The 21,545-nt window shown below is 44.5% G+C and overlaps 2 protein-coding genes across 3 annotated transcripts in view; both read right to left on the reverse strand.

Moving 5' to 3' along the window:
• The window catches only part of LOC130920141 (son of sevenless homolog 1-like), a 28,832-nt gene extending 20,012 nt beyond the window's left edge, over positions 1-8,820 (reverse strand). For both annotated transcript variants that reach the window (XM_057843081.1, XM_057843080.1), the window contains exons 1-3: positions 4,824-8,820; positions 4,059-4,184; positions 3,848-3,979 (exon numbers count right to left, since the gene is read on the reverse strand). In XM_057843081.1, the coding sequence (XP_057699064.1) occupies positions 3,848-3,979; positions 4,059-4,184; positions 4,824-4,919 (354 nt within the window). In that variant the 5' untranslated portion in view covers positions 4,920-8,820. The remainder of the gene's footprint in view (positions 1-3,847; positions 3,980-4,058; positions 4,185-4,823) is intronic.
• A 156-nt stretch (positions 8,821-8,976) lies between these two features.
• tmem178a (transmembrane protein 178a) lies at positions 8,977-19,039 on the reverse strand. Its single transcript, XM_057843087.1, has 4 exons — positions 18,510-19,039; positions 18,168-18,281; positions 15,113-15,250; positions 8,977-14,703 (listed from the first exon to the last, which is right to left on the reverse strand). Exons 1-4 carry the CDS (start codon positions 18,982-18,984, stop codon positions 14,462-14,464), a joined length of 969 nt encoding a protein of 322 aa, XP_057699070.1. The 5' UTR covers positions 18,985-19,039; the 3' UTR covers positions 8,977-14,461.
• Positions 19,040-21,545: the final 2,506 nt, after the last annotated feature.

A 21,545-nucleotide genomic window follows, 5' to 3' on the forward strand; every position in this document is an offset into this window, starting at 1 on the left:
TGGGGTTCCATGCGAGATCTCACCCCGTGGCGTCAAAATGATAACAAGAACGGTGAGCAAAAATCCCAGAACCACACGGGGGGACCTAGTGAATTACCTACAGAGAGCTGGGACTACAGTAACAAAGGCTACTATCAGTAACACAATGTGGCGCCAGGGACTCAAATCCCGCACTGCCAGACGTGTCCCCCTGCTGAAGAAAGTACACGTCCAGGCCCGTGTGCGGCTCGCTAGAGAGCATTTGGATGATCCAGAAGAGGACTGGGAGGATGTGTTATGGTCAGATGAAACCAAAATAGAACTTTTTGGTAGAAACACATGTTCTCGTGTTTGGAGAAGAAAGAATACTCAATTGCATCCGAAGAACACCATACCCACTGTGAAGCATGGGGGTGGAAACATCATGCTTTGGGGCTGTTTTTCTGCAAAGGGACCAAGACGACGGATCTCTGTAAAGGAAAGAATGAATGGGGCAATGTATCGAGAGATTTTGAGTGAAAATCTCCTTCCGTCAGCAAGGGCATTGAAGATGAGACGTGGCTGGGTCTTTCAGCATGAAAATGAACCCAAACACACAGTCAGGGCAACAAAGGAGTGGCTTCGTAAGAAGCATTTCAAGGTCCTGGAGTGGCCTACCCAGTCTCCAGATCTCAACCCCATAGAACATCTGTGGAGGGAGTTGAAAGTCCACGTTGCCCAACGACAGCCCCGAAACATCACTGCTGTAGAGGAGATCTGCATGGAGGAATTGCCCAAATACCAGCAAGAGTGTGTGAAAAGCTTGTGAAGAGTTACAGAAAACGTTTGGCCTCCGTTATTGCCAACAAAGGGTACATAACAAAGTATTGAGATGAACTTTTGGTATTGACCAAATACTTATTTCCCACCATGATTTGCAAATAAATTCTTTAAAAATCAAACTGTGATTTTCTGTTTGTTTTTCCACATTCTGTCTGTCATGGTTGAGGTTTACCCATGTTGACAATTAAAGGCCTCTCTAATATTTTAAAGTGGGAAAACTTGCACAATTAGTGGTTGACTAAATACTTATTTGCCCCACTGTATTAGGCTAGATGTCTTACGCGCACCGCAATGAGGACGGCCGTCTCGGTTGTCGGCCATCTTAACCAAAGGTCCATTACGGCCACGTAACAAGATGCTGGCGTTTGGCTTTAAAATAGGGATGTCCCCATTATATTTTTGCACCCAAGTTAGAGTCACCTGATTTTGAGAATCTCCCAATTCGGAGTCCCGATCCGATACGAAAAAAAGTTCCAAACATGTTACTGTCCCACCGTGCCACCTTCAGAATGTAAATTATTTTAAAACAAGAATAACGTAGAAAAAAGCTTGTCTTTATTACTGTATTGGCCAGAATATAAGACGGCCCTGATTATAAGACGACCTCCTCTTTTTCAAGACTCAAGTTTGAAAAAAAGACTTTTTGAACACCAAATTAATTTTTATACAGAAAATAATTACAGTACATCCGAAACAAATGATTATAACAATAAATTTGAGAGAAAAAGCATGTTATTTTGCCTCATTCAAATCTTAATATCTGAACATTTAAATACGTAAACTAAAGTACAATCACATTCGTAAATGAATGGCTTCTGGTTTTTGAAATGTAAATAAACCAATATATTGTGATAAAACAACAAAATTCAAACATCAAAGTGAAGTCTAACTGTAACTGAAGTCTTGAAACAAATCTGAATAAGGAAAAACATTGCAATAAAATAATGCAAACGGATTAAACTTGAGAATAGCTGAGTTCTGCCATGACAGAACATCGCTTCAATGATATCTGGCGCCATCTAGCGTCGTGAATGGGTATAACGTCTAGACCGCGAATATAAGATGACCCCCTCTTTTCAGTCTTATTTCAATGCAAAAAAACACTTATATTTGGGCCAATACGGTAAATGCTTCATTGAGTAAGTCCACTCAAATCCACCAACGCTGTCGGCATCCCGATGGATCGGGACCGATCACGTCATTTTCAAAGTATCGGAATCAGCAAAAAAATATCGGACATGCCTTTTTTTTAATATATATAAATATATATATATATATATATATATATATATATTTTTTTTTTTTTCCAATTAAATCGTTTTCTAATTGTATTTAACGTGACAGACAAAATGCCTTACTCTCATCCAGAGTCTTTAGTTTTGGCTTAAAACAGGGCTATCAAATTTATCGCGTTAACGGCGGTAATTAATTTTTTTTAAATTAATCAGGTTAAAATATTTAACGCATGTGCTGCACGACCCACTCACGCATTGTCGCGTTCAATCTATAATGGCGCCGTTTTACCTAAATATAGAGCTAAAAGGCAGCATAAAATGAGTAGAATGACTTTTGGCAGCCTTTGGAGCTTTTTTTTAATTGGGTAAAGCCTTACACAAGCGCGGGCGTGATCAACCTGTCGCTGGCCACCATCGATGAGGGTGTTTAGTGATCAAAGGCCGAAACACCCCATGATTCGATGGAGCACTACTGATGATGTGTCCCAAAATTGACATCTTCCCATCCCTGAGGGACAGTTCCCTGCCACTCTCAAAAAACCTCATGTGCGTACCATCCATTGGCACAATGGACAGAATACCATCACGTCCAGTGTTTCATGAATCTTACTATCCCTCTCTCAACAATTAGAAATATCGTGGGAAGCAATGTGGGAAAGAAAGGTAGTAGTTGATCTTTTTCTTAACACCCTATGTTATTTCCCAACGCAGAGAAGATATATCAATAGGTGCCCCTACGCACAGTCATGGTTGCACTTCCCATCATGCATTTGGGCAGAACAGTTAAATGGCTACAGTATCATTTACTGAAAGCTCAACAAACACACTAGATGGCAATATTTAGTCACAATATACAAAGTCACAAGTCTTTCTATCCGTGGATCCCTCTCACAGAAAGAATGTTAATAATGTAAATGCCATCTTGAGGATTTATTGTCATAATAAACAAATACAATACTTATGTACTGTATGTTGAATGTATATATTAGTCCGAGTTTTATTCTTTTTTTTTCTTAATGCATTGCCAAAATCTATATGATCGGGAAAAATTTTCGGGAATGATTGGAATTGAATCAGGAGCAAAAAAAAAAAGGAAGCGGATCGGGAAATATCGGCATCGGCAGATACTCAAACTCAAACGATCGGGATCGGATCGGGAGCAAAAAAACATGATCGGAACAACCCTAGCTGTAACGGTAGCGCGGGGATTCTGGGATCGACAAACTCAAATCTAGCGTCATCGTTGCCATTTGTTATGCTTGTTTTTGATACTTGTTTGCTTGCTCTTGTGGGATTATAATCAATAAATCTCATTTATTCTGCATTTTCTAATCAATAAACATCGTCTATTGAGCAAAAGTGTGCTGGTTGCTGACTCACCACGAACCTGGAAATTTCGGAAAAAACAAATGGCCACTCACAGCGGTGTCTTGACACTCGGTGATAAATGCTACATGGAGTTTTTGGACGGAAACAAGGTAAGTACGCGATAATATCTCGTTAAAGTCATGGCGTCTGTAATTCTGCTCTCGCGTGTTCTCACCTCCAGATAGGGTTTTTCTGTTTAAAAAACATTTTTTTTTTTAAAAATGCCCTCCTGTTCAAAATTTTTCCTCCCCCAGAAAATACAGATTTTAAGCTATCCAGTGATGTATCACACATGCATATCGGACAATTTTGAAATTTGGCCAAATTTGGGGTCTCAGAGCGGAACTTCAAAACACCTGAGTGTTTTCCGCCATATACATTTGTGTCTAATAGGGAGGCAACTTCACAGAGGTATGGGGGAATGACTAAAAAAAAATCCAAACCTTGAGCAGCGGGTGTATCTTGTCGACGGGCAATGCCAGCGGATTCCTCCGTTTCCTCTTCTCGATGGCGGCCTGGGCATCGGCGATGGCCCACTTGTCGATGGGGTGCGGGAAACTCTTCTGGACCCGCTCCTGTTCGGACGTGAGCACACCTCGGTCACGTCGGCTATCCTACAAAATGACGCCCCGCCCCGATCCGTGTGCGTGTCACCTCCACGTCCTGCACGCTGCGAGGCTGAGCCTGACACAACATGCTGAGCAGCAGCAGGATCAGCTCCTCGATATATTGCAGCGCCTCCTGCTTGGACACCAGGTTAGGGTGCACCTGCTTCAGCACCTGTCAGACACATGTAAAGTTGCAATGATAACATTTTCCTGCTTCCTGATTCCTACGTCTGTGTGGCGTCAGGTGATCTCGATAACCCGTTTTTTTTTTTTTTTTTTTAAATACACAAAATGTTCCTTTATTTAATACTAAACAACTGCATTCCCACATGTAGTGGTGAGAACCTCTGGGTAGTTCGCGATACAAGGCTATCTCACAGTATGGCGATACAACATATATCGATACATCTGACCCATGTATTCAATTCACTCTATCGGTGTTGTTTTCATAAACGATGACGATAACGAAAATATTTCATCAACGAATACTTTTTTCTTGACGGTGACCATAACGAGCTAAAAACGTCTTTTAGGGGACTAAAACATAACAAGACAAATGCGAATTTGAATGCAGTTGACTGCTTCCCGTTCCTTGGCCACTTCTTGTTGATTTCCTGGCATTTCCAGTTTACTACCTGTAGATTTTCAGCAACTTCCCATTCATTTTGGGCTCACTTCCTTGTCAACTCATTGGTTGCCATTGACGGCGCGAAACGTCCGATAGGGGGTCCACGCAAGGATGCCGTGACGTCATCGGATGACATCACGACAGTCCGTCTCCGTCAGGCGGAAGCAAGCGGCGCTCCCTTACCTTGTCCAGCGACGGTACCAGCAGGCCTCTCCATTTGACGGCGTTGTCCTCGCTGAAGAAGTCGTACTGCTGCTGGCCGGCCTGCATGCTGGCCATAGGGAAAGGCGAGGGGAACTTCACATGGACGGCCGCTGAGGGCTTCCGCGGCGGCGAAGGAGAAGGAGGAGGAGGAGGAGGAGAGGGGAGCCTCGGCACATCCAGCCGAAAGCATCCTCCGCCCGCCCGCGCTAGCCGGGCTAGGCGGCTAATTGGCGGCTAATTGGCAGATATTGCCCGTTAGCCGCCTCATGCTAACAGCTCGCTAGTCGGCCTGTTGGCTCGTTAGTGGGCACGGGTCATCCGCTCCGCTTCGGCTACCCGAACCAGCGGTTACGTGACTCGGCGGTTCCGGAGATCTGAGCGAAGGCGGCGGCTGCAACTGCAACGGCGACTTCTCTCGCGGGGAGAGCAGCGGGTGGTTACACTCGGAACTTCCGCGAGGCGAGGAAAAACAAGGCGCCCGGTTCCGGATCCCGTCCGAGCGGCTGCCGGTGATGTGGATGCTCGCTCGGGGGTCCTCCTGCGTCTGGGACTGTCACCGTGCGGCTGGCTGTTATTTTGACTGCTGCTCGCGCTTGTGTCGACGTCATGACATCGCGACGCACAGGGGGCGGTGCTTTCGTTATTTTTTTTTTTATTGACAACAACAAACATTACAACATAATATTCGGCTAGCAATTTAGCAAAACTCCCTTTTGCGCCTTGTGGACTCATTTTACGCCATTGGGCAATTTTATGATAACAATGTGTAGCGGACTATGTGGGTAGATGCAGGGACACTCTTCGTGGGACACAAAAACAAGAGAATTGTGCTCCCTTTTTTTTCTGTCTGTCGCGTTTGTGTACGTCATCACCATGAGACACTTATATTTTAATGTAACACAATGTACAATACCTTTTCAATTCATTTTTAGGACACCTACAATTGTAACGTTTTAATTTGGGTGTCTCAGGGTGATGACGTGAAAAAGCGCGACGAAAAGGAAGGTTGCGTTTGGTGTTGTTTTGTTGGCGGAAAATAAAAAGAGGGTACGGCTTCGACCAACAGAGCGCGAGTCTCACGAAGAGTGTTTTACAGTAACGGTCCGCTACACTATTATTATATTTTTAATTAGAGTATGTAACTTTTAATTTTGCACAAAGTGGCAATACAATCTCGCTGTACACTAATGTTACAATGTCAATAAAGGCTATTCTCTTGTATTCCATAATAGAACGGGCTCCGATTGGTCTTTTTTCTCGCATAGTGCATTGTGGGATGTTGAGTCCTTTGTTCGAAAATTATTATCTAAAGTAATGAGATTAGAAGCGTACGATACTACGAAAACGCCACAGGGTGAAGATGTGAAGTAACCGAGTGAGCCGCAAGCTGGACGACGTTACAGAGTTTAACCAACAGAGGGCGTCATTAAACATGTTGCAGGAGCCTGTCGATCCATGTGACTGCACAGCAAGTGGCCGTGTTATGAGGAACAAAGTCAAGCTAGATAATAAAAGAAACTAGAAATTGCAATTTCTGGAGAAATTGCTATGGTAGCTTTGTTGTGACGGTTGGTACATCGTCACTTCCTGTTGATTTGGAGGCATCCTGGATTTCCTGTAGATGTTGGGTCAATTCCTGTTTATTTTGAAGCGTTTCAGGTTCACTTCCTGTTGATTTGGGGGCTATTTAGGGTCACTTCCTGTTCAAATTGGGTCACTTCCTGTTGATATTGGGGCATTTGGGGTTGGTGGCATTTCAGGGTCACTTCCTGTTGATATTGGGGCATTTCGGGTTGAATTCCTGTTCATGTTGGGTCACTTCCTGTTGATATGGGGGGACTTTGGAGTCACTTCCTGTTTATTTTGGAACATTTAAGGCCCACTTCCTGTTGATTTGGGGTTATTTCGGGTTCACTTCCTGTGCATAGTGGGTCACTTCCTGCTGATTCTGAGGCATTCACGGGTCACTTCCTGTTGATTTGTGGGCTACTTAGGGTCACTTCCTATTCATATTGGGTCACATCCTGTTGATTTGGGGGCATTTCACTTTCACTTCCTGTTGATTTGGGGGTCTTTAGGGTCACTTCCTATTCATATTGGGTCACTTCCTGTTGATATGGGGAATTTTGGGGTCACTTCCTATTTATTTAGGGACATTTTGAGTTCACTTCCTTTATATGTTGTGTCACTTCCTGTTGATGTTGAGGCATTTCAGGGTCACTTCCTGTTGATTTGGGGACATTTTAGGTTCACTTCCTGTTCATTTTCGGTCACTTCCTGTTGATTTGTGTGCATTTCGGTGTCACTGTCACTGTTCAGGGTCACCTCGTGTTATTTTGGGCCATTTCGGGTTCAATTCCTGTTCACTTCCTGTTGATATGGGGGGATTTTAGGGTCACTTCCTGTTGATTCTGAGGCATTCCCGGGTCACTTCCTGTTGATTTGGGGGCATTTTACGGTCACTTCCTGTTCATACTGGGTCACTTCCTGTTTATTTTGGAGCATTTAAGGCTCATTTCCTGTTAATGTGGGGGCATTTCGGGTTAACATTCTATTCATATTGGGTCACTTCTTGTTGATTCTGAGGCATTCCTGGGTCACTTCCTTTTGATTTAGGGGCATTTTACGGTCACTTCCTGTTCATACTGGGTCACTTCCTGTTTATGTTGGAGCATTTAAGGCTCACTTCCTGTTGATTTGGGGGCATTTCGGGTTCACATCCTATACATATTGGGTCACTTCCTGTCGATTCTGTGGCATTCCCGGGTCACTTCCTGTTGATTGGAGGCATTTTGCGGTCACTTCCTGTTCATATCGGGTCACTTCATGTTGATTTGGGGGCATTTCGGGTTCGCTTCCTGTCCATATTAGGTCACTTACTGTTGATTTTTAGGCATTATAGGGTAGCTTCCTGTTCATATTGGGTGATTTCCTGTTGATATGGGGGTTTATGGGGTCACTTTTGATTTGGGGACATTTTGAGTTCACATTTTGAGTACTGTACAGATCGTGTCACCTTCTGTTGATTTTGAGGCATTTCAGGATCACTTCCTGTTGATTTTGGCCATTTCGGGTTAAATTCCTGTTCACAGTGGGTCACTTCCTGTTGACATGGGGGAATTTCGGGGTCACGTCCTGTTTTTTTGGGCTTTTCGGGTTCAATTCCTATTAATAAGGGGGGGGTTGGGGTCCCTTCCTGTTGATTTGGGGGCATTTCAAGTTGACCATCTGTACATATTGGGTTGCTTCCTGTTGCTATTGGGGATTTTGGAGTCACTTACTTCCTGTTGATTCTGAGGCATTTCAGGGCCACTTCCTGTTGAATTTGGGCATTTCGGGTTCACTTCCTGTATATATTAGGTCGCTTTGTGTTGATTTTGAGGCATTATAGGGTAGCTTTCTGTTCATATTGGTTCACTTCCTGTTGATTTGGGGGCCTTTTAGGGTCACTTCCTGTTCATATTGGGCTATTTCCTGTTGATTTTGTGCATTTCGGGTTAATTTACTGTTCACTGTGGGTTACTTTATGTCGATATGGGGGAATTTTGGGTCACTGTTGATTTGGGGGCATTTCGGGTTCACTTCCTGTACATATTAGGTCACTTCCTGTTGATTTTGAGGGATTCCATGGTCACTTCTTGTTCATATTGGGTCACTACTTGTTGATTTGGGGGCCTTTCAGTGTCACTTTCTGTTCATATTGGGTCAATTCCTCTTTATTGGGGGGCATTTTGGACTTCCTGTAGATAACAGGTCATTTCCTGTTGACTTTGGGGCATTCCAGGGTCTCTTCCTGACGATATCGGGCCACGTCCTTCTTGATTATGGGGCATTTTGGCTTCTCTTCCTAATTATGTTGGGTCACTTCCTGTTGATATGGGAGGATTTTGGGGTCACTTCCTGTTGATATCGGGTCACTTGGGTTGGAAATCAATAGGAGTGTAAGTTTTTGTGCCTTTGAAATGAATGGTGGAAAAGTTGGGCCATTGGAAATCAATGGGAAATTTTGCCCATTAGAAATGAATGGGAATGTTTTTGTCAAATTTTGTCCGAACTGTACTTTTTTTAGCGGCCGAACTTGAATGAGTCAAACTCTCCGCATGATGGACATAGACAAAAAAATATGTTGAGACACAGGCAACACTGTTTAAACATGACATTTTTGAATTTTTCACCAAACAAGTCAAGTGCAACAGATGCCAAGGCCGTGGATATATTTACAGTGGCCACCAAAATAAAAGAAAACGGCAGAAGAAAAAAAAAAAAAAAAAAAAGGTGTGTTTTTCTACATCTGAGCACTGGTGGTTGATCTGCTTCCAAATATGGGCGCCGCGTGCTCTACGGACTACAAAACGATTTGTTGCTAGCTCGTCAAAGACAACTAAAGATGACTCAAAAATGCAATTTCTGGTAGCTTTGCTGTGATGGTTAATATATCGTGTCACTTCCTGTTGATTTTGAGATATTCAAGGCCACTTCCTGTGGATATCGGGTAAGATCCTGTTGATATGGGGGATTTCGGGGTCACTTCCTGTTGTGTTTAGGTCATTTCTGGTTCACTTCCTGTACATATTGGGTCACTTCCTTTATATTTTGACGTATTCCAGAGTCACTCCTGTTGATTTTGGGACGTTTCTGGTTCACTCCTTGTACATATTGGGTCACTTCCTGTTGATTGGGGGGATTTTGAGTTCACTTCCTGTTTATTTTGTGGCATTTTGGCTTCACTTCCTGTTCATATTGGGTCACTTCCTATTGATTAGGGGGGTTTCAGGGTCACTTCCTGTTGATTTTGGGGCATTTTGGCTTCACTTCCTGTACTTATTAGGTCACTTCCTGTTGATATGGGATATTTCAGGGTCACTTCCTGTTGATTTTGGGGCATTTAGGCTTCACTTCCTGTTCATATTGGGTCACTTCCTGTTCATTGGGGGGATTTGGGGGTCACTTCCTGTTGATTTTGGCTTTACTTCCTGTACATGTTAGGTCACTTCCTGTTGATTTTGAGGCATTCCAGGGTCGCTTCTTGTTGATTTTGTGGTATGCCAGGGTCACTTCCCTTTGATTTCGGGACATTAAGGGTTTACTTCCTGTCCATATTGGGTCACTTCCTGTTGATATGGGATATTTCAGGGTCACTTCCTGTTTGATTTTGTGTCATTTCTGGTGATTAGGGATGTTTCAGGGTCACTTCCTGTTGATTTTGGGGCATTTTCGCTTCACTTCCTGTATATATTAGGTCACTTCCTGTTGATATGGGATATTTCAGGGTCACTTCCTGTTGATTTGGGGGCATTTAGGCTTCAGTTCCTGTTCATATTGGATCACTTCCTGTAGATTGGGGGGATTTTTGGGGTCAGTTCCTGTTGATCTTGGGGCATTTTGGCTTCACTTCCTGTTCATATTGGGTCACTTCCTGTTGATTGGGGGGATTTCGGGGTCACTTACTGTTGATTTTGGCTTCACTTCCTGTACATATTAGGTCACTTCCTGTTGATTTTGAGGCATTCCAGGGCCACTTCCTGTTGATTTTGTGGTATGCCTGTCCATATTGGGTCACTTCCTATTGATATGGGATATTTCAGGGTCACTTCCTGTTGATTTTGTGTCATTTCTGGTTCACTTCCTGTATATATGGGGTCACTTCCTTTTGATTTTGAGGCATTTAAGGGTTACTTCCTGTTGATTTTGGGACATTTTTAATTTCACTTCCAGTTCATATTGGGTCACTTCCTGTTGATATGGGATATTTCAGGGTCACCTGTTGATTTTAGGGCATTTCTTGTAGACTTCCTATACATGTTGGGTCACTTCCTATTGATTTTGAGGCATTTCGGGGTTACTTCCTGTTGATTTGGGGGCATTTCAGGGTAACTTCCTGTTGATATTGGGTCACTTCTAGTTGATTTGTGGGCTTTCCTGGGTCACTTCCTGTTGATTTTGGGGCATTTTTTAGGGTCATTTCCTGTTCATATTGGGCCACTTCCTATTGATTTTGAGGCATTTCAGAGTAAATTTCTCTTGATTTTGGGTTCACCTCCTGTTCATATTGGGTCACTTCCTGTTGACATAGGATATTTCAGGGTTACTTCCTATTGATTGAGGCATCCCATGGTCACTTCCTTTTGATTTTGTAGTATTCTAGAGTCACTTCCTGTTGATTTTGGGGCATTAGGGGTTCACTTCCTGCTCATATTGGGTCACTTCCTGTTGATTTTGAAGTATTCCAGGGTCACTTCCTGTTGATTTTGTGGAATGCCAGGGTCACTTCCTGTACATATTGGGTCACTTCTTGTTGATTTTGAGGCATTCCAGGGTCACTTCCTGTTGATTTTTCAGGCATTTCGGTGCCACTTCCTGTTGATTTTGCAGTATTCCAGGGTCACTTCCTACTGATTTTGTGGCATTAGGAGTTCACTTCCTGTACATATTGGGTCACTTCCTGTAAATTTTTCAGGCATTCAGGGTCACTTCCTGTTAATTTTGAGGGATTTTGGGGTCGCTTCCTATAGATATCGAGGCACTTCCTGTGGATCTTGGGGCATTTTGGGGTCACTTCCCGTACGTAATGGGTCACTTCCTGTTGATTTTGAAGTATTCCTGGGTCACTTCTTGTTTATATTGGGTCACTTACTGTTGATTTTGTGGTATTCCAGGGTCACTTCCTATTGATTTTGGGCCATTAGTGGTTCTCTTCCTGTACATATTGGGTCACTTCCTGTTGATTTTCAGGCATTTTGGGATCACTTCCTTTTAAAATTGGGTCACTTCCAAATCTACCATCAATTATGTGTCTCAGTAGCTTCATGCTAACCCACCACACAAATGCCGTTCACTGCCATACCTTCCACTTGAAATGGATTGGACATCTCCTAAGAACATCTCGGTAGTAGCGACGCTCCAGAAGGCTTCTTTTGCAACTAATTTAATGATCAATGTCACTGACATCCAGTTAGATGTCCAATCCATTTGAAGTGGGAGGGTTGGAATGAATTCGTTGCCGTGTCAGTCCGGATAAATGTATGGTGACACCCCTAATCCTTTGCTCATTTTGTTAGCCTGCCCATGCCACTTGTCATTCTGTGTTAGCATTGAGCTCGCAGCCTACACCAAGGGTGTCAAACTCATTTTGTTTCGCCGGCCACATTCACCGCCATTATACCTCATGTGAGCTGAACCGGTTTATTTTTGGCCAAATAAGTTGACTCACTGGCTGCCATTGACGGCGAGAGAGGTCCAACCGTTCATTAACACCTCCTAGTCAAAATGATTGGACGTCTTGCGCCATCAATGGCACTAGCATATGAGTTGACCCGGTTTAAGTGAAGTGGACCTTTATCGTTGTCAATAGAAGCCATAGAGTTCATTTTGAGTCACTTCCTGTACATTTTGGACCATTTCCTGTTGGATTTTAGAGCATTTCCAAGCCACTTCGTGTTCATTGGTCAACATCTGTTGATTTCATAGCATTTCCAGGTAACTTCCTTTTGATTTCGGGTAACGTCCTGCATGTTTTGGATCATTTTCTGTTGGTTTTATAGCATTTCCAAGCCACTTCGTCTTCATTGGTCACTTCCTGTTAATTTTGGGGCATTTACAGATGACTTCCTTTTGATTTTGGGGAACATCTTGCACATTTTGCATCATTTCCTGTTGGTTTTAGAGCATTTCCAAGCCACTTCATGTTCCTTGGTCCCTTCCTGTTGCGTTTGGAGCATTTTTAGGTGACTTCCTTTTGATTTCCGGTAACGTACTGCATGTTTTGGATCACTTCCTGTTGATTTTAGCGCATTTCCAAGCCACTTCGTATTCATTGGTCACTACCTGTTGATTTTAGGGCATTTTCGGGTCACTTCCTTTTGATTTTGGGTCACTTCCTGCACGTTTTGGATCTTTTCTGTTGATTTTAAAGCATTCCCAAGCCACTTCGTGTTTGTTGTTTCCTTCCTGATGATTTTGGGGTATTTTCAGATGACTTCATTTTGATTTTGGGTCACTTCTTGCACATTTTGCATCATTTCCTGTTGATATTGGAGCATTTCCAAACCACTTCGTGTTCGTTGTTTCCTACCTGATGATTTTGGGGTATTTTCAGATGACTTCCTTTTGATTTTGGGTCACTTCCTGCACATTTAGCATATTCCCTGTTGATATTACAGCATTTCCAAGCTACTTCGTGTTCATCAGTCACTATCAGTTTATATTGGAGCATTTCCAGGTGACTTCCTTTTGATTTCGGGTAACGTCCTGCATGTTTTGTATCATTTCCTTTTGATTTTTTCCAAGTCACTTCGTGTTCATTGGTCACTATCTGTTGATTTTAGAGCATTTCCAAGCCACTTCTTGTTCATTGGTCACTTCCTGTTGTTGTTGGAGCATTTCCTGGTGACTTCATTTTTATTTTGGGTCACTTCCTGAACATTTTGCATGATTTACTGTTGATATTAGAGCATTTCCAAGCCACTTCGTGTTCATCAGTCACTATCGGTTTATTTTGGGAGCAATTCCAGATGACTTCCTTTTGATTTTGGGGAACGTCTTGCACATTTTGAATCATTTTCTGTTGATTTTAAAGCATTTCCAAGCCACTTTGTGTTCGTTGTTTCCTTCCTGATGATTTTGGGGTATTTTCAGATGGCTTCCTTTTGATTTTGGGTCACTTCCTGCATATTTTGCATCATTCCCTGTCGATGTTAGAGCATTTCCAAGCCACTTCGTCTTCAATGGTCACTATCTGTTGATTTTGGAGCATTTCCAGGTGACTTCCTTTTGATTTCATGTCACTTCCTGCACATTCTGGATCATTTCCTGTTGATGTTAAAGCATTTCCAAGCCACTTCTTATTCATTAGTCACTTCCTGTTTTTGTTGGAGCATTTCAAGGGAACGTTATTTTAATTTTGGATCATTTCCTGTTGATTTTAGAGCATTTCCAAACCACTTCATGTTAATTGGTCATTATCTGTTGATTCTGGAGCATTTCCAGGTGACTTCTTTTTGAGTTCGGGTCACTTCCTGTACATTTTGGATAATTTACTTTTGATTTTAGAGGATTACCAAGCCACTTTGTGTTCACTGGTCACTTTCTGTTGATTTCGGGGCATTTGACGGTGACATCCCTTTAATTTCGGGTAACTTCCTCTTGGTTTCGGGGCATTTTGGGGTCACTTCTTCATTCATTGGCTGGCTGCCATTGACGGCACAGGATGATTTTGACAGGGAGGAGACTAACGAAGGAACGTGACTGGACACAAAGTGAGCTTAAAGTGAGTGTAGTAGTGCACAAATCTCTGGTTTTAAGGCGCCTATGTCAAAATAAAAGTATGTGATTCTGTATGTACAGTATGAATGAGCTACACAGTGCCTGTCAGGCAGAACAACCTCGTCAGGGGGCCGGATCGGACCCCCTTGTAGGCCTCAAGTTTGACACCCCCGGCCTACACGACCGCATACTTTCTTTGATGTTTTCTGTATCGCCTTTGCAATGGATTTTACATGAAGGGCTCTCCTTAACGGCGGACTCGGGAAGAAGGCAAGAAAGGGGGTCGGCGGCGTTTCGGGGGTTACGAAACGGCAAAGGCCTCGCTTGACAGCGTTTCCCAGCGAAGGGGGCGTGGCTCAGACGGCCGAGGCGCCGGCGGCTTTGCCGCGCGGGGGTCCCGAGCGGCCGGGCAGAGGGAAGGCGGCGCCCAGGCAGCCGCACGCCACGCTGAGCGCCAAGCTGGCCCAGGCCAGCCCCACCGACCAGCCGTAGCCGTGGTCCACGTCGTCGGGGAGGCCGTAGATAAAGGGGGGCTTCCTGGAAAGGTCGTAGGTCACGCTGGCCGCGTAGGTGCACAGGGAAATGGTGCAGAAGATTCCTGAAGGACCAGACAAAGACACAAAGGCTGGAACCCGAGGAAGGAAGGCCAACAGAAAAATACTAATAAAGTGCGTGGTAGGAGTGTGACAAAACATCGAAATGGTGAGTTATGTTCCTCCTAAAAATCATTTTATTGTTTAAAAAAAGTCACGGTTTAAAAAAAAAAAAGTCGTGGTGCAACACTTCTTAGAACGTTCAAACTAAGGAAAGATATCAACAACCTTCCTACTGTTCAAGTCATCTATTTCAGAAATGAACTTATTTGCTGCCATGCGATCCATTTTGACTCTCCAGTTCGAACGCCTTCGACGTCCATTGCTAAATATTCTACCTTCCTTTTTTTGTGTAATGTAAATGTCCTTCTACGAGCAGCTAGCACGAGCGTACGAATGTGAGTCCGGCCGCACCTGCCATGAAAAAGAGGAGTCCCGCCACGTGTCTGGTCAGGCTTCCCTCCCAGAAGAAACCCACGCAGGTGACGATGCTCCCGCACAGCAGGACGGCGGCGGCCATGCCCAGGAATCCGGCTGTGATGCGCCTCAGGTCTGCCCGGGGGCAGGGGAGAGGAGGAGAGAGAAAAACAAATGAGGAGAAGAGAGGAGAGCAGAGGGAGGGGAGAGGAAAACAGATGTGGAGAGGAAAACAGATAAGAGGAAGGGAGAGGAAAAAAGAGGAGAGAAGAACACAAGAGGAGGAGTGGAGAACAGATGAACGAACAGAGGAGGGGAGAAATGAGGACGAGAAAGAACAGATGAGGAGACGAGAGGAGGAGAGAAGAGGAAAGGAGAGGATGAGAGAAGAGAATAGATGAAGGGATGAAAGGAGAGCAGAGGAGAGGAGAGGTGAGGAGGGGAGAGGAGAACAGATGAAGAGATGAGAGGAGAAAAGATTAGAGGAGGGGAGAGGAGAACAGATGTGGAGAGGAAAAGACATGGGAACGGAGGACGACAGAGGAGAGGAGAACACGCGAGGAAAGGAGAAGAGGGGAGAGGTGAACAGATGAATAGATGAAAGGAGAACAGAATAAAGGAGGGGAGAGGAGAATAGATGAGGAGAGAAAAGGAGAGCAAAGGAGGGGAGTGGAGAACAGAGGATAGGAGGGGAGAGGAGAACAGAGGAGGGGAGAGGAGAGCAGATGAATAGATGAGAGGAGGACAGATTAGAGGAGGGGAGAGGAGAACAGATGTGGAGAGGAAAGGTGATGGGAACAGAAGATGACAGAGGAGAGGAGAACACACGGGGAGAAAAGAGGAAAACAGATGAAGAGATGAGAGGAGAACAGATTAGAGGAGGAAAAGAAAGGAGATGGGAAAAAATGAGAACAGCAAAGAGGACAACACACGAGGAGAGGAGAACAGATTAGAGGTGGGGATAGGAGAACAGATGAGGAGAGTGGAACAGATGTGAACAGAGGAGAGGAGAACAAACGAGGAGAGGAGAGGAAGGAAAGGAGAGGAAGGGATAGTTGAATGGATAAGGAGAGGATACAGATGAGGAAAGGAGAGGAGCGGACATACGCAAAGATTAAGGGGGGGGGCATGGCCCCCTGGTGGCCGAAAATGTCATTGTATGTCATTGACTTTCCTATATATATGAATTTAAAAGGAAGACTTTGTTGGTATAATGTTGTATATGAAAGTAGTAAAACAAAAATGAACAAAACAAAAAAAATTATAATGGTTCAAAATTTATTTTTCAAATACATCATGTGACTATCACCTTAGAGACGGTCATTTGCTTTGCTTAGCCCAAACCATCTGAGGACAGATTTTGGCTAGAATATTCAGTCAAGGATGCGGCGTCTACTTCTCCACTAGCTTAGACAGAAAAACATGCACGCTCACACACGCACTCTGCAGGGCCGAGAACCAAAAGTGGTATTTGCCATGTGGCAAAATGAATTTTGCCATGTGGCATTTTTCATTGCCATGTGGCATTCTTTTTGCCATATGGCAAAACTGATTTTGCCATGTGGCTTGTTTTTTGCCATGTGGCAAAATGGATTTTGACATCTGGCATTTTTTTTTGGTATGTGGCTAAATGGATTTTGGTTTGTCGCATTTTTTGGGGGGGTATGTGGGATTTTTAGGGGGTATATTTGAGTTTTGAAGGCCATGTACGTCCATGCCATTGATGGCTATGCACGTCCAAATTTTCCATTCATTTTAATTGGCAGAAAAACATGTGTGGCTGTGATTTTTGACCATACACTTAGCATTACAGCGCACTGACATTCAACTAGCAACCAAGTCAGGCTATGCCATTGACAGCTATGCATGTCCAAATGTTCCAAAATCCAAATCCATTTTGCTACCAACCCCAAAAAAATGCCACATGTCAAAATCCATTTTGCCACATGGCAAAGACAAAAATGCCACATAGCAAAATCCAGTTTGCCACATGGCAAAAATAATGCCAGATGGCAAAGAAAAAATGCCACATGGCAAAATCCATTTTGCCACATGGCAAAAAAATGCCACATGGCAAAATGCCACATGCCAAAGAAAAATTGCCAATGCCACATGACAAAATAAATTTTGCTACATAGCAAAAAAATGCCACATGGCAAAGAACAAATGCCATGTATGGCAAAAAAAAACTGCCATATGGCAAAATGCCACATCCCAAAGAAAAATTGCCAATGCCACATGACAAAATCAATTTCCATACATGGCAAAAAAAAATGCCACATGGCAAAAAAAATGCCACATGGCAAAATCTGTTTTGCCATATCGGGAAAAAGAAGCCACATGCCAAAATCCATTTGGCCACATGGCAAAAAAATTCCACATGCCAAAGAAAAAATGCCACATGGCAAAAAAATGCCACATGCCAAAGAAAAAATGCAACATGGCAAAAAAAAAGCCACATGGCAAAGTGGGAAAAAAATGCCACCAGGGAAAATCCATTTTGCCTCATTGGGGAAAAAAATGCCGCCTGGCAAAAAACAAGCCACATGCCAAAATCCATTTGGCCACATGGCAAAAAATGCCTTATGGCAAAGAAAAAATGCCAATGTCACATGACAAAATCAATTTTGCTACATGGCAAAAAAATGCCACATGCCAAAAAAAAAAAATGCAACATGGCAAAATCCATTTTGCCACATGGCAAAAAAAAGCCACATGCCAAAATCCATTTGGCCACAATATAAAAAAAAATGCCACATGTGAAAATCCATTTGGCCACATGGTCAAATACCACTTTTGGTTCCCGCTGTCTCTCCACGCACGTGCAAACACACACACAGCTGAGATGCCAGTATGTACGAGCATGGGCTAAACTACTATCCGAGCATATATCTTGTAAGATAATGTTATTGCTGACACAGCGTTTCGGGGTCATCAACATGTTTTGCCCTCCCCCCACAAAAGTCAAACTCCGCCTCTGGGAGCGGATAGAAGACGAGATGAGGAGAAGAGGATGGCTCAGCCATATAGCGATTTTCTGCGTGAGACTCACGTAGCAGGTGCCATTCGTCTTGCTGTATGCTTCTGGTCAGGTTGAGGGGGATATTCCTCAATCGGATTGGCTGAGAGAAGTGATACTTGACGGCCGTGCAGCGCTCGGCGATACCTGAGCAAGGACATTTGCACGTCAGCCAAGAGCAGCGTGCACTCCCGGAAGACCGCAGCGCTCACGCAAACATGACAACGCAGGTCAACAGCAGCTGACACATGAGGCGAAAAACATATACAGCCTAAACGCAATGTTGTTGTTTGCGGGCTCCTTTCAAACGAGCACGCGCCTGCGCGCGCGCGCCCGCTCGGCTCGACTCGACTTCGTTCGGCTAATTTCGCTCACCTCTATCGACGAGCTTGTCGATGTCCGGGTCCAGTCCGGCGAAGTAGCACTTCCTCCATAGGCCGGCGTGCGTGGAGAAGAGCGGGCGCCCGCATTCGGTCTCCAGGATGCCCATGCCCAGGATGGCGCGCCAGTTCTCCAGGAGCTCGTCCTCGCGGCTGCCCACGTGCACGGGCTTCATCAGCGCCACGTCGCGCGCGCCCGTGTCCAGCAGCGGCAGGTGGTAGATGGGCATGTCGCGGTTCTGCTGCCCGTTGGAGTCGGCGCCCTGCCGCTCGCAGTTTTCCCGGTGCCGCCGCGTGTCCGTCTCGTACCAGTGGTCGGTGCCGATGGCCGTGGCCAGCAACAGCAGCGACAGCGCGCTCAGGGCCAGGCTGGCGCCCGACGCGGGAGAGGCGGTGACCCGGGGCCGCGCCCGAATCGCGGTTAGGGCGGCGCCGGCCTGCGCGCCGCTCGCTTTCTGCTCAGCGGCCATGGCGTCCCGCTGCTGCTGCTGCTGCTGCTGCTGCTGCTGCCATCTCGCTCGGGCTCCCGCGCCGCAGTTGGCCGTCGGGAGCGCGCGCCGCAGATACAAAACCAGAGAGCGAGCGAGAGAGAGAGAGCGAGCGACGGTCGGAAATTCCGCCACGACGCCTTCACAGTAAAAGGCAACCTTCAGCTACGTGCCTCACGTGACTGCCTTTTGCTCTCCTGGGACTTCTCAGGTGATTGAGGCAAAAAAAAGAAACTGTCCATTAGCTTGATCAATAATTCATAAAGGTCCCTGCTGCTCGTGCTGCTGCTGCTTCCTGTAACAGGACTCCGCCCCCATCCACCCATACACAATCAGGTCTCAGAATAAGAAGAAATGTCATATGCTTTTACTCTGATGAGTCAAACGTGCACGCGTACTGACCCACGTGCATGTCAGTTTTTGTGTAGGTTAACTCATTCACTGCCATTGACAGTAAAAGACATCCAATGCATTTAAAAAAGAGATGGATATTTTCGCGCTATTGACGGCAATAGACGTCCATTTGGACCAGGAGGGCTGCCTTTGAAAAATCCATTAGAACAGAAGTGCTCGAACAGTCGATTGCAAAGCTAAAAAAAATAATAATAATGATTCTTGCATAATATTGCTGCTGAGCTTTGTTGCAGGAGCTGAACAAATGTGAACAGGGTCCAGGTGCGATAAGTATAAAAAGGCCCCCCGAGGTGGCGGTTCTACTTATCACTTAAAGGGCAGCTGAAGAGCTTTTCGGATTTTCTTCTGGAGCATTTTACTAGGTTAAATTGTGTGCTGGCCAAAAGTATTGGCACCCTTGCTATTCTGTCAAATAATGCTCATATTTTCCCAGAAAATGGTTGCAATTACAAATGCTTTGGTAGTATTATCTTCCTTTATTTCCTTGCAATAAACCACTCAAAAGAGAATGTAAAAAAAAATCATGAATCATTTTACACAAAACTCCAAAAACGGGCCGGGCAAAAGCATTGGCACCCTTGGAAAAAGCATGTGATGCTTCTCTGATTTATGTAATTAACAGTGCGTGTTACTTACCTGTGGCACATACAGTGGGGCAAATAAGTATTTAGTCAACCACCAATTGTGCAAGTTCTCCTACTTGAAAAGATTAGAAAAAATCAGAAAACCACATTGTTTGATTTTTAAAGAATTTATTAAATTAGAGTGGAAAATAAGTATTTGGTCACCTACAAACAAGCAAGATTTCTGCCTGTCAAAGAGGTCTAACTTCTTCTAAGGAGGCTCCACTCATTACCTGTATTAATGGCACCTCTTTTAACTCATTAGCGGTTTAAAAGACACCTGTCCTCAACCTCAGTCAGTCACACTCCAAACTCCACTATGGCCAAGACCAAAGAGCTGTCGAAGGACACCGGAGACAAAACTGTAGACCTGCACCAGGCTGGGAAGACGGAATCTGCAATAGGTAAAACGCTTGGTGTAAAGAAATCAACTGTGGCAGCAATTATTAGAAAATGGAAGACATACAAGACCACTGATAATTTCCCTCGATCTGGGGCTCCATGCGAGATCTCACACCGTGGCGTCAAAATGTTAACGAACGATGAGCAATAATCCCAGAACCACATGGGGGGAACTAGTGTTTGACCTACAGAGAGCTGGGACCACAGTAACAAAGGCCACTATCGGTAACACAATGTGCCGCCAGGGACTCAGATCCTGCACTGCCGGACGTGTCCCCCCGCTGAAGCCAGTACACGTCCAGGCCCGTCTGCGGTTCACTAGAGAGCATTTGGATGATCCAGAAGAGGACTGGGAGAATGTGTGATGGTCAGATGAAACCAAAACAGAACTTTTTGGTAGAAACACAGGTTCTCGTGTTTGGAGGAGAAAGAATACTGAATTGCATCCGAAGAACACCATACCCACTGTGAAGCTTGGGGGTGGAAACATCATGCTTTGGGGCTGTTGTTCTGCAACGAGACCAGGACGACTGATCTGTGTAAAGGAAAAGAATGAATGGAGATTTTTGAGTGAAAATCTCCTTCCGTCAGCAAGGGCATTGAAGATAAGACGTGGCATGACAATGATCCCAAACATACAGCCAGGGCAACAACGTAAGAAGCATTTCAAGGTCCTGGAGTGGCCTAGCCAGTCTCCAGATCTCAACCCTATCTGTGGAGGGAGTTGAAAGTCGGTGTTGCCCAATGACAGCCCCAAAACATCACTGCTCTAGAGGAGATCTGCATGGAGGAATGGGCCAAAATACCAGCAACAGTGTGTGAAAAGCTTGTGAAGAGTTACAGAAAACGTTTGGCCTCCGTTATTGCCAACAAAGGGTACATAAGAAAGTATTGAGATGAACTTTTGGTATTGAGCAAATACTTATTTTCCACCATGATTAAATTATTTAAAAATCAAACAATGTGATTTTCTGTTTTTTTTTCCCCCACATTCTGTCTCTCATGGTTGAGGTTTAACCATGTTGACAATTAGAGGCCTCTCTAATAGTAGTAGTAATAAGTGGGAGGTGGTTGACTAAATACTTATTTGCCCCACTGTATGTC

The sequence above is a fragment of the Corythoichthys intestinalis genome, chromosome 8, assembly GCF_030265065.1.
Source record: "Corythoichthys intestinalis isolate RoL2023-P3 chromosome 8, ASM3026506v1, whole genome shotgun sequence".
NCBI classification, from domain to species: Eukaryota; Metazoa; Chordata; class Actinopteri; order Syngnathiformes; family Syngnathidae; genus Corythoichthys; species Corythoichthys intestinalis.

Excerpts from the sequence above, each read along its gene's own strand:
- tmem178a (XM_057843087.1), bottom strand. The coding sequence starts at position 18,984 with ATGGCCGCTGAGCAGAAAGCGAGCGGCGCGCAGGCCGGCGCCGCCCTA. Across the intron at positions 18,282-18,509 it reads CGACAAGCTCGTCGATAGAG|GTATCGCCGAGCGCTGCACG; the intron begins GTGAGCGAAATT and ends GTCCTTGCTCAG. Across the intron at positions 15,251-18,167 it reads AGACGAATGGCACCTGCTAC|ACCTGAGGCGCATCACAGCC; the intron begins GTGAGTCTCACG and ends GCCCCCGGGCAG.